General features: G+C 38.8%; 1 protein-coding gene across 50 annotated transcripts in view; it reads left to right on the top strand.

Moving 5' to 3' along the window:
* The window catches only part of NEB (nebulin), a 213,719-nt gene that overhangs the window by 38,925 nt on the left and 162,763 nt on the right, over positions 1-12,031 (top strand). For all 50 annotated transcript variants that reach the window (XR_011528351.1, XR_011528350.1, XR_011528349.1 and 47 more), the window contains exons 29-37: positions 1,342-1,449; positions 3,160-3,258; positions 4,052-4,156; positions 4,244-4,351; positions 5,860-6,171; positions 6,277-6,483; positions 8,622-8,726; positions 9,421-9,528; positions 11,606-11,917. Coding sequence is in view for 43 of the 50 variants with exons in the window: in XM_070579747.1 (XP_070435848.1) it covers positions 1,342-1,449; positions 3,160-3,258; positions 4,052-4,156; positions 4,244-4,351; positions 5,860-6,171; positions 6,277-6,483; positions 8,622-8,726; positions 9,421-9,528; positions 11,606-11,917 (1,464 nt within the window). In the remaining 7 variants the exon portion in view is untranslated. The remainder of the gene's footprint in view (positions 1-1,341; positions 1,450-3,159; positions 3,259-4,051; positions 4,157-4,243; positions 4,352-5,859; positions 6,172-6,276; positions 6,484-8,621; positions 8,727-9,420; positions 9,529-11,605; positions 11,918-12,031) is intronic.

Below are 12,031 nucleotides of genomic sequence, written 5' to 3'. Positions count from 1 at the left end.
TATATACCACATTTTATTTATCCATTCATCTGTCAGTAGACATTTGTATTGCTTCCATCTTTTGGCTACTGTGAATAAGGCTACTATAAACATGCATATATAAGTATCTTTTTGAGACCCTGCTTTCAGTTCTTTTGGGTATACACTCAAAAGTGGAATTGCTAGATTGTACAGTAATTCTATTTTTAATTTTTTTTCCCCAAGGAAGATTAGCCCTGAGCTAACATCCACCACCAATTCTCCTCTTTTTACTGAGGAAGATTGACCCCAAGCTAACATCTGTGCCCATCTTCCTCTATTTTGTATGTGGGACGACTGCCACAGCATGGCTTGATAAACAGTGCATAGGTCTGCTCCCATGATCCCAACTGGCAAACCCCGGGCCACTGAATCAGAGCATGTGAACCCAACCACTGTGCCACCAGGCGGGCCCCTATTTTTAATTTTTTGAGGAGCCACCATATTATTTTCTGTAGCAGCTGCAAAGTTTTACATCCCCATCACTAACAATTCCATTTTATGCATTGTTGTCTTATTTATTTGTTTAATTTTGCTATGTTTCTTTCTCCCAAATAGATTGTAAGCCTCTTAAAGGCAGTTACCAAATGGTTTTTTGATTTTTCATTCCAATTCAAAGGCCCAAGCTAAAGAACAGTGATTTGAATTTTGTACCTAGAGCATAAGTATTAGGTACCACCTAGAGCCAGAAAACAAGAGTAGTTCATTGTTTTAATACCATCAAGTAACTGTCCTCAAAATAGGGCCAATTTCAGATGATAACTGCTCTCTGTAAGCAAATTATCAAGCGCACCTCTTTTAAAGAGCATCATTAGCTATTGTAGAAACACTCCTAAGCTGACCATTACACATGAAAGGCAGTGTGCAAACACTTAATATGTATAACTACCATCGAGTCTTATCTAATCAGAAAATGAGCAAAATTATTCATCAACATGGCCTTCAGTCCTAATTTGACCATAGAAACATAATACTTAGAGTTCCCTTGAGCGAACCTCTCACATTTAATTATCTAAATATCACAGTTTCAATTATTCCTTGAAATACAACTTTGCATTTAGCATTTTCCAGATTGGAATTAGAGATTCACATACTTCCATTCAGTTGGAAATAAGGATGAAATGGGACAAATGCCAACTAGAACAGTGAAAACCTAAGGCCTATTAAAAATCTCTCACCAAGGAAATGTTTAAAATAACCTTAATATATGCAATAACGAAGCTGGTCAGAAATCTTAAAAACACTTTGGATAAAGTGTTAGTGATTTTACGAATAAGGATGATGCTGAGCAAAAGAAATGTAACCTTTCTCTTGGTGTTTTAGGTTGAATACAAAGCTGACTACAACAGCTGGATGAAAGGTTGTGGCTGGGTTCCATTTGGGTCCCTAGAAATGGAAAAGGCAAAGCGAGCTTCAGACATCCTGAATGAGGTAAAGCCAGCATGCATGTCACAGAGAGAGATGTGTGAACATGTCATGTTAAACCCTCAAACCCATTCGACGTGCCTCCTTTACTGTTTTCTTCTCTAATAATTGTTGCTGAGGAAAAACTTACCACGTGCATAAATTATCCAGGTGGACAAGCATACCTCTTTACATCACCAAAATCATTTATGTTAACCATTCTCGAGAAACAAATTTTTAACAACTTTATCAAGGTATAATTTGCATTCCATAAAATTCACCTATTTCAAGTGTGCACCTTGTTGGGTTTTAATAAATTCGTATGGTTGTACAGCCATCACCACAATTGAATTTTAAAAGGCTGCTAGTATCCCCAAAATTTTGCTTTCACAATTTCTGCTCCCATCTTCACCCCAGGTGAACACTGATCTGCTTTCTGTTTCTATAGTTTTGCTTTTTCTAGAAATTCCTTTTGTATCAGACTTCTTTCACTTAGCATGTTTTTGAGGTTCATCCATATTTCTACATGTGTCTGTAATTCATTCCTTTTTATTATAGAGTAGTATTCCTTTGTAAGGTTATACCACATTTTGGTGTCCAGTTGGTGGACATGTGGATTTTTTCCAGTTTTTGGCAATTATGAATAATGCATATAATGAATATTATAGAAATTTTCTTTGAAGTATTATACCCTATCAAATCTTATGATAACTTTGAAGTAGCATATAAATCATTTTTCAGTCATAGAAAACAATAGCTATCTTGGGCTCTCGAAGCAGCCCGGTTACCCATCTGTCCTCTGCCAACAGCCAAACATCCCCCACGTGGTGAGGCGAATCCGTCGTCAAGGAGGTTAGACTGCATAAAGAAGGGCTGAGTGAGGTTGTCTTCACACTCAAGCTTCTGTTGGTCTCGTGTTCTGTACTTTTGTTTGTTTTTGATGAAAACCATTTTATCTACTCAGAGATCTTTCAGAAAAAGTTCTTCTGGGTTAGTGGTTTTCAGGAGTCTGAAGCTGGAAGAGCGATGCTACTATATATGCAATAGGGGGATGTATAATATGCACAAAGGAAGAGGAGTGGGAAAATAAAGGAGAATATAGGAATAAGTGTAGCTAGAGGTTGCCAGCTCCCAACTGGGACACCTTCCCCGTGTCCCCTCTCCTGTGCCTTCTCAGCGCTTAGTGATAACCTACGTGCTAACCACAGTAAGGCTCGCAAAGCAAAAGTCCTCCCCTTCCTGTTAATAATCTCGGGCTGTTTCCCTCATTCCTCAATTACTCCTCCCTCAAACGGAGAGCTTCTTTACTTGAGTCGCTGATGTAGTGATGGGGAAAAGAACATCTCTGAGAACTTGTCAGCGTCGTGCAAGGACACTCCAAATCTCTTTGCATGCTTTTCTGTTAATCCTTGAGAAAACTTTGTGATGTTCCTGGATCCTGCTTAGCTGAGAGTGCCCTCTTTCACATCATAAGCAAGAAATTAAGAGAGTAAAGTCTGGTTCCTGAAAGTTGTATTGGTCTGTGCTGCCCCAAACAATCCAAAATTAAACCAATATTTTTAATGCTGGCTTTTGTATTGTGTCCATTTTTTCCCCCCAGGCCAAACAAGAATCTAGGAGTTTGCATTTTAAAATCAGAAAAGATCCTTGTTCCTTGAAAATAAATTTCAAGGATTTTGATATATTAGCCTTCGGTGAAGTTAATAGTATTGTTTTTCTCTTTAATTTGCCAAACAGAAAAAGTATCGCCAACATCCGGACACTCTCAAGTTTACCTCTATTGAAGATGCTCCGATTATAGTACAGTCTAAAATTAACCAGGCCCAGAGGAGTGATGTAAGTGTTAATCCTATCTGTATTTTAATAAATGTTCACTAATACGAACACGTTTGTATTCCAAATGCACTGATCACTTGTAATTATAATGTAATCTAGAGAGACTCAATTACATGAGCAACTGCATAATTCCCCCAGCTTTTTGTTAAAAAAGCACACCTAATTCGTATCTTTAGAGTATTGGGTATATTGTGCTGACCATCCTTTCAAACCTTGGACATTGCTTTCCAAGGAAAAGGTAAGAGGGCCTTCTTCTGATGACAAGAAACACAAGCCAATTTCTAGGAAAGATCAGAAAATGAATATAGCCACCATATCATGTGGAGGAGTTATATTTTAAGTCAGAGCTCAGATAAAAATCATATATAGTAAAAAGTACCCCTAAGTCCCTTTAGTTGCCCACAAAATAGAATATAGGCAGTTGGTATAGCCCACCCTTTTAGCCTTTCCTATGCTCAGGAAAGTGTCTGCAGGTTAATGCTTTCATCAGGCCAGCTCCCTGGGTTGACTTCCCCAAGGTGCCCCTGTCTAAGTGCAGAATTTCCTAGTGCGTAACAGGGGCCTTTACCAAGGCTGAACCAGCACCAGGATAGGACCCTGTGCAACTGCATATGAGAACCTAAATGCCTACAGATATTTTCAGGTGAAAATGCGGCTGACACAGAAAGTGTCCTTTGTAAAAATCACTTCTGTGCAATGTGATCCGCTCTGAAATTATTTTCCTGTGCTGTTAAACGCTTTCCCCTACTTTGCTTGTTTTTTTGTTTGTTTATGCATTTTCTTTCTCTTCCAGGTCGCCTATAAAGCCAAAGGAGAGGAAATTCTTCACAAATACAATCTGCCAGCAGATGTGCCACAGTTCCTCCAGGCTAGACTGAATGCCTACAATATCAGTGAGGTGTGTGTGTGGGCTCAGCTGCCGATTGCGTGTTAAGCCTTTTCTAAATGTGGCCTGAGTTATATTGAAATGACGTTTTTCTTTCAGAATATGTACAAAGCAGACTTGAAAGATTTGAGCAAGAAGGGATATGACCTGAGAACCGATGCGATTCCCATCAGAGTTGCCAAAGCTGCCAGGCAGGCGGCAAGTGACGTAAGTCCAGCTGGTGGTCACCTGTGTGTAACTGGAAAATGTGGGCGGGCTGGACTTGTTATCCGAAAGTCACCTCGTCTGCTGTCCCCAATTGGAAGCGAGTCCAGTTGAAAACTATGTGGAAAGGAAAGATCCCTAAACAGATCTGAATTTTGGGGGAGAGTAAGGATTTGTATAACCTTTACTGATCAGTTCTAATCAAGCACCTTAATTCTAAATTCTCATGTATGCTTCTACACACATTCACATTATTCCTCTTGTGGAAATCAAGGAGTGACTATTCAAGTTATGTTAACCTCCTATGGTAAAACTTTATCTCAAAACTTCCTTAATTTATATGAATTCCCTCTTCCCTCATTCTCTTTTTACTTCATTGCTTCTACAGACTGATGAACTAGCTTCAAGTGTCAGAGCCCGTAATAGTCAGGCATTAGGCTCCGTTAAAGTTAATACTTGTTTCTTTTCCTATCTTGCTTTAACCCCGATGTGAACTGAAGTCACTTTGCTCTTTGAGATTTAAATAAAATCGACTCCAGCCCCCATTTGTTGTCCTATAGGCAGTGAGCTCCCCTCCCCTCCCCTGTGGTTGCTACAGATACTCTGAGGTTTTCGTTTTTCTGATCACCTCTGGCTCCTCGTTTGCACAGGATAGTTTTACTCTGGCTTACCTGGGCTCTCCTCCCCTGGATTTACTTTTCTTTCTGCTCTGCATAATCCGGGAATGGAACACAGCCCCTTCCCCTCAAGTCCCAAGGACAACTTTACTGATTGAAATGAAGTTTGCATGGCACCAATGTAAATATGTTACAATCGAATAATAAATGTCTGTGTCCTAAAATCCCTGCCCTAGAATTTGTCACTGATGCCCTCTGTCTGTGGATGCTGTCTTCTAGCCACTCTCCACCCCGCCATATGCACGACCCTTCCCTCACATCGCTGTGTCTCAGTTTCTGAGGTTTCTGCCCAGGTCTCCCCAAGGAAGCTCACTTCTTCTCACTTTCTTATTCACAGCCACTTAGTGTGTACACCACTGGCTCTGGCTCTCCCTTTAAATATACAAAGACTCATTAAAATTCTACTACTCCTCCAAAAATTCTACTGTTACTACTACAATTCTGCTACTAATAGGATAGCTAGCTATTTGGAGTCTCCTTCTTTAGCAGCACAATATAATCGGTAGAAATTGTGAAATATTTATCTTTTCATTTTTCTCTACCAGTGTATAAATGGAAGGCAACGTATTTTACTTTGTCACTGATATGAATTATGTAATGCCCCCACCCCAACCTCTCTTGGGTGGCAGAAACAACTACAGGCAATCAAATGGTCCAGAAATAACATTTTTATTTTACCAAGTTATATTTCAAAGTATTGACAAGTGAATATCTAATTGTTTATTGAAGTAAAGTAATTTCTAGGAAGCTCAATTGCTTCAATTCGTGGTCCCATTGTTCAGTAAAATCTTCATAAACAACATTTAAAAATATACCTACTTTTGTTTCTAATAGGTTCAGTACAAAAAAGATTATGAAAAAGCCAAAGGGAAAATGGTTGGCTTCCAAAGTCTCCAAGATGATCCTAAACTGGTTCATTATATGAATGTGGCCAAGATACAATCAGACCGGGAGTATAAAAAAGACTATGAGAAGACAAAGACGAAATACAACACGCCCCATGATATGTTCAATGTTGTGGCGGCTAAGAAAGCTCAGGATGTTGCCAGCAATGTCAACTATAAGCATTCGCTCCATCATTACACCTACCTGCCTGATGCCATGGACCTGGAGTTGTCTAAAAACATGATGCACATACAGAGTGATGTAAGTGATGCTTACCCCACGAGACAAGCCCCCTCTAAGCTGGGAGAATGTCATGAGAGAACCCACTGCCTGGGGCACTCATCTTCTTTTCTCTCTTTGCTGTAGAACGCCTACAAGGAAGACTACAACAATTGGATGAAAGGTATAGGCTGGATACCTATTGGCAGTCTGGAAGTAGAAAAAGTTAAAAAGGCGGGTGATGCCCTGAATGAAAAGAAGTACAGGCAACATCCAGACACACTCAAATTTACCAGCATCGTGGACTCGCCAGTCATGGTCCAGGCAAAACAGAACACAAAGCAAATCAGTGATGTGAGTACAACAAAAGAGAGGGGGCAAAGGATGGAGGGAGGTTTAAAAAAAGTCAGCATCAGCTCAAAATTTTTATTCTTCTGAGCCAATATTTTTTCCTTGTAGAATTATTATTTTGTTTATTTAATCTAAAATAATATTTACAGTTATTTTTAGTTTGGGCACTAATATGTTCCTTTTCTTCCAGCTTGCTTTTTACCTTCCTTTTTAAAATGTCTTCCTTTTTAACTGCCTTGAAATACTGTTACTGAATACATTTGACATGGTGAAAAAGTTCTGTTCTAGTACTATGCATGCAAACACACCAACAAAATATAAGCTTAAATCCCAGACACTTTGCTGTGGCAAATTCATCATATTCAATTCTCTGTCAAGTTGCTCATATTTGCTTTGCATGTATAAAATATTAATACAGGGAAATAATACACATAAGTTTATGGTTTTACTTCTCAGAATTCATCATATACAATTATTATAGAGACTTTTTTTACTTGTGTCTTGGTGGAGATTAGTACATCGTTTGCCTGCCTGTCCAGGAGCAATGTATATGCTCTGGCTAAAGTCAAATCTAAAGGAGAGTTTGGTGTATAAAGGAGTTAAATGGACATCAAAAGCATTCATTCGTTAATTCGTTAAATAAATGTTTTTGAACACCTTCGGTGTGCCAGGCATTGTAATATGTGCTGATGATGCAAAGATGAAACAGACGAGGGTTAGTGGGACATGGGATATAACAAGGTTATAGGACAAAAGTATAAGACGAAGGCATGGATTGCCATAAGGAGAGATGAATGTTCCAGGTGAGGTGTGTGCTAAGTAAGTACAAGGGAAGGGGGTAACCGCCTACCAGAGCTTTCCTGGCAAACAAGGAAAGGATGCCTTCTTGGCAAAAGGAAAAACATGATAACAGTCAAAAAGTAATGAATGGAAGGACAGCAAAGGGTTTGGGATTGTAACCTGATCGCTGAGGATCTTGCATGCTAATTTATAGTCTGGGGTAGGTAACGGGAGGTACTGAAGATTTTTAACCCATGGAGTTGCATTATTAGGTCTGTGTTTCAAAAGATAATTCTAGCAAAAAATGCAGAGACTGTATTGGAGAGGGGAGAGAATGGAGGCGAGGAGATGAATTAGAAAGCCATTATAGAAATACAACAGAAAGCTTATTTGGACTCCAACTAAGGCAGTAGCAATTGCAAAGGAAAGGTTTAGAAGGTCAAATTAATGAGGTTCTGTGAATGCTTAGGTGTGGTTTCTAAAGGTAGTGAGGAAGTAAAGACAGCGCTTAGATTCCTAGAAGAAATTATTTAGTGTTTGGGGATTCATTTAGATATTGGCCATTTCAGACTTGACTTATGATACATCCACACCAGTTTACATTTGATATTCCACACAGACATGCCTGGGAAATGGGGGTATATGTGATATGGCTGTGTGTATGTGATAAATGATGATTAAGAGATTGGAAATCTATTTGTGATTCTAGTTCTGTTTTAGTTTTAGAAATTTCTTTCTTTTCCATTACCAAGAGGAGGATGCAATATAATTTCTACATCCTACTCTTTGATGTCTTTCAGATGTCTTTAAAATGCAAATTAGGGTAAATATGAAATGGTCCCTCTTTTGAGTATAAAGGATTTGTGTATGAGCACTTTTACATTACAAGAAAATTATGATATGCTTTTACTGGTAGAATTATAATTGGAAAGTTTTTAGCAGAAGTGAAAGACTCATACTAACTACCATTTTCTCTCTAAGAATAAAAAATCAAAAACCAAAGATAAGACTTTAAGAACTATTAACTCCACTAGCAAAGCATGAACTTTTCTGGCTTTGGTGAATTCTGTTATTCATGTTAGGGTTTCACGTCTGAAATTATTTTCCATTCTTCTCTGGCAGTCAAAGATTTCTATTTTCTTAAGGATTTTTTTCCTCTCCATTTTAATTACATGGAGTTTTTGTGTCTTCCTTTAACAAGATGCTTGAGTTTTTTAAAAATAAGAAAATGCCTTTGATAGTTTTAACAGTAGAGAGAGTAGGGGATTGTGCCAGAAATAGCTCCTCTAAGCATGCAATTAATGTATTTGCCCTTTTGTGCTACTTGTAATGCATTTTATTTTTGTGACTATGTGTTGCAGGTCTTGTACAAAGCTAAAGGAGAAGATGTGAAACATAAGTACACTATGGGTCCTGATCTTCCTCAGTTTCTCCAGGCCAAGTGCAATGCTTACAATATAAGTGATGTAAGTAGGGTCTCTGAAATCCAAACCTAACAATAAAATAATAGAATTATAGATTAGGATGGGGCCTTGACAAGTATTTTGGTCAACTTCCCACATAACCCCCAGTGGAGCACATCTCATGATGATGGCTCTGCCTCTTGAGTCGGCCTTTTCAAATGTAGCACAACTCTAAAAGATGTAACATTCTTCTTTACATAGAGCACAAGATCCCTGCCCCTAAAACTTTTTAGTTTTCCTAGTTTTGCACCTGGAGGAGGTTATTATCCTCTAAAAAAATAAGAATAAATGAAATCCTTCTTTTTTACAACAACTCTAAAATTTCTAGAGCTAACCACCAGGTCTTCCCTTAACCTTCCTTTCCTAAGACTGACTGACTTCCTTTTCTCCAGTTGGTCCTTGCATAGCATGGTTTCCAGAACTTTTATTACTCTCCTCTGGATCCATTGTAGTTTCTCAATATCCCTCTTCAGTATGTGCCAAAACCAGATTTGGGTAAATAATTAGTGCAGAGTCCAAGAATTTCATGCTATACAAAGCTTGAAATTTGTTAACATAACTTCTTAAAACAGTATGTGCTATATGAGATTCCTTTAGCTTATACCTGGAAAAGAACAAAACGATCCTAGCAATTGAGGAATCACTTTAGGTGATTAATACACAGCATGCTGACATCCTTTTTTCTTTTCCATCCCAGGTCTGTTATAAACGGGACTGGCATGATTTAATAGCCAAAGGCAACAATGTGCTGGGTGACGCTATTCCCATCACTGCGGCCAAAGCATCAAGAAATATTGCCAGTGATGTGAGTAAAAGTTTTAGGTGAAATCTGGGTGATTGCCTTTTTAAAAAGTAATCAAATGTGTGCTTGTTTAAATGATACCACATTGAAAACAATAGCCTGAATTAATGACATTCAAATTCTCCACAAAATATTGTTTTGAAAACCTGTCACTTTTTCAACATTTTGTGATTCTTTTCAGTTGACCCCACTTGGTAGATCGGTCATAAATCTGATAGTGGCTTTCTCCCCTGATTCATAGCCCAAATTACCTTCACTGACACATTTCCCTGACAGCCCACATTTATTTTCAGTGAGAACACCCTGAGTGACACTAACACATTAAATTCGGATGACTGCCTGCATTATGATTGTACTAAGAAGACTGAGGAGATGTTATGTAAAATGTGTAGGTTTTACAAACCAAACGGGAAAAAGCCCACTTTTCTGGAATATAATTTTGATTTATGTAAATTGATGCCTATTTCACCTGTGATAGAAAAAGTATACACTTAGACATCTTCCCATCATTGAAAAACAAAATTTTCAAAAAGCACTCATGCGGGGCCAGCCTGGTGGCATAGTGGTTAAGACCATGCACTCTGCTTTTCCAGCCTGGGGTTCACAGGTTTGGATCCCAGGCATGGATCTACACACTGCTCATCAAGCCATGCTGTGGTGGCATCCCACATACAAAATAGAGGAAGATTGGCACAGATGTTAGCTCAGGACCAATCTTCCCCAAGCAAAAAAAAAGAGGAAGATCAGCAACAGATGTTAGCTCATGGTCAATCTTCCTCACAAACACACACACACACACACACACATACACACACACAAAAGCACACACGCCCTGCAGACTTCGTGTCACACACTATTCCAGGGGCTACAGTCTTGATTTGAGAGAAGAGAAGAAAGAAACCGCCCAGGTGTACAGACCTCGTGGGAGACAGGGGTGTAAGAATTCTCCAGCTTTCCTGCTAGAGATGATACTGAAAATGTGTTCCTCAAAGGTTTGCATATCATGTTTGAAATACATTTCTAGTTTAAGGACAAAGTAGAAGTATGACATTTGACATTTTTTTTTTAGTGCTTGCACAGAGCTTTTTCTAACATGCCTAGAAATTGGTTAACTATCCTTTTATCTGTTAAAGTCTTGTTTATAAATCAGTGCTTAAACAGCAGGAGCAGAGTGTCTGCAGAGTTTAGGTGGACTTGAATTCTCCCATGTAAAGATTGAGATTTTGACCTGTTTCATACAGTGTAGCTCCGTCGACAGCCCATTGCCAATTCCATGTGTGGGAGAGCTTGAACAGCAGAGCTTCTGTGGTTAGGGTTTTACTGATGGAGAAAGCTCCCAGTGGTTCCTGCCATTACTGTAGTTCCTTAATTCATCTGCAGCTGCTTCAGCAGTGAACTTGGAGAGTAATTGCTAAGAAATTGGGTGGGTGAAGGCCCAGATACCTGCCTGTGCAGCATCTAAATTGATGCTACCTAGAAAGAAGAGTATTTTCGTTTTAACCCTATTATGTCAATCTGAGACAACAAACACAGGCAAGTTTTCCACTCCTCACCCCAAGAAGATCTGAGTGTAAACGTCTTGCCTGTACATTATTTCTTTAGAGTTTCTTCTGCACCTTTTGTGTACATATCACTAGGCCAATCGGCATAGAAAATAGAAGATTTCCTCAATAATTTCTAATATTCCATGATGTGAAATAACATATTAGATTAGGAAAATTCACATCCCTGGAAGAACCAAGAGATATTGGTCTTATATGTGGACTGTGTCAAGTTTACATTGTGTGACAATTCAATCGGCTTTAAATAAAGTTCTACATGCAAATTATCTATAAAGAAATCAGGAAAGATACTGATCCTGAATTTATTATGATATCTGTTTGTAACCTGGCAGTGTTGGAAATAAATGCTTTCACTCTGAACTTTCTGGGGGTGGGGTGGGGTATGGGCTATGGTTTGCATTTCTTGTGCAATCTTCCAGAAATTCACAATGTTCTGAGCGCCTTTGTGTGTAAATATAATTGCTGCATCTAATGTTATCAATGCCTAGGACTTGGCTAACCAAATTCTGTCTTTGCAGTATAAATACAAGGAAGCTCACGAGAAGTCAAAGGGAAAGCATGTGGGTTTTAGAAGCCTCCAGGATGACCCCAAGCTGGTCCACTACATGAATGTGGCAAAGTTGCAGTCCGATCGTGAATACAAGAAGAACTATGAGAACACCAAAACCAGCTACCATACCCCCAAGGACATGGTTAGCATTACGGCTGCAAAGATGGCCCAGGATGTTGCCACCAACGTCAACTACAAACAGCCAATACATCATTACACATATCTACCTGACGCCATGAGTCTCGAGCATACCAGGAATATGAATCAAATTCAGAGTGATGTAAGTGTGTATGACATAGCAGACCCAGAGATGTTGGTACTTAAAGGATGATCATTTCTTCCTATTTTAGCAGAGTTTACAAGACAGTAAGATATTTGAAAAATGCACTTTAAA

Source organism: Equus przewalskii, chromosome 17 (assembly GCF_037783145.1).
Source record: "Equus przewalskii isolate Varuska chromosome 17, EquPr2, whole genome shotgun sequence".
Lineage (NCBI taxonomy): Eukaryota > Metazoa > Chordata > Mammalia > Perissodactyla > Equidae > Equus > Equus przewalskii.
This window is presented reverse-complemented; position numbering and strand designations above follow the sequence as displayed.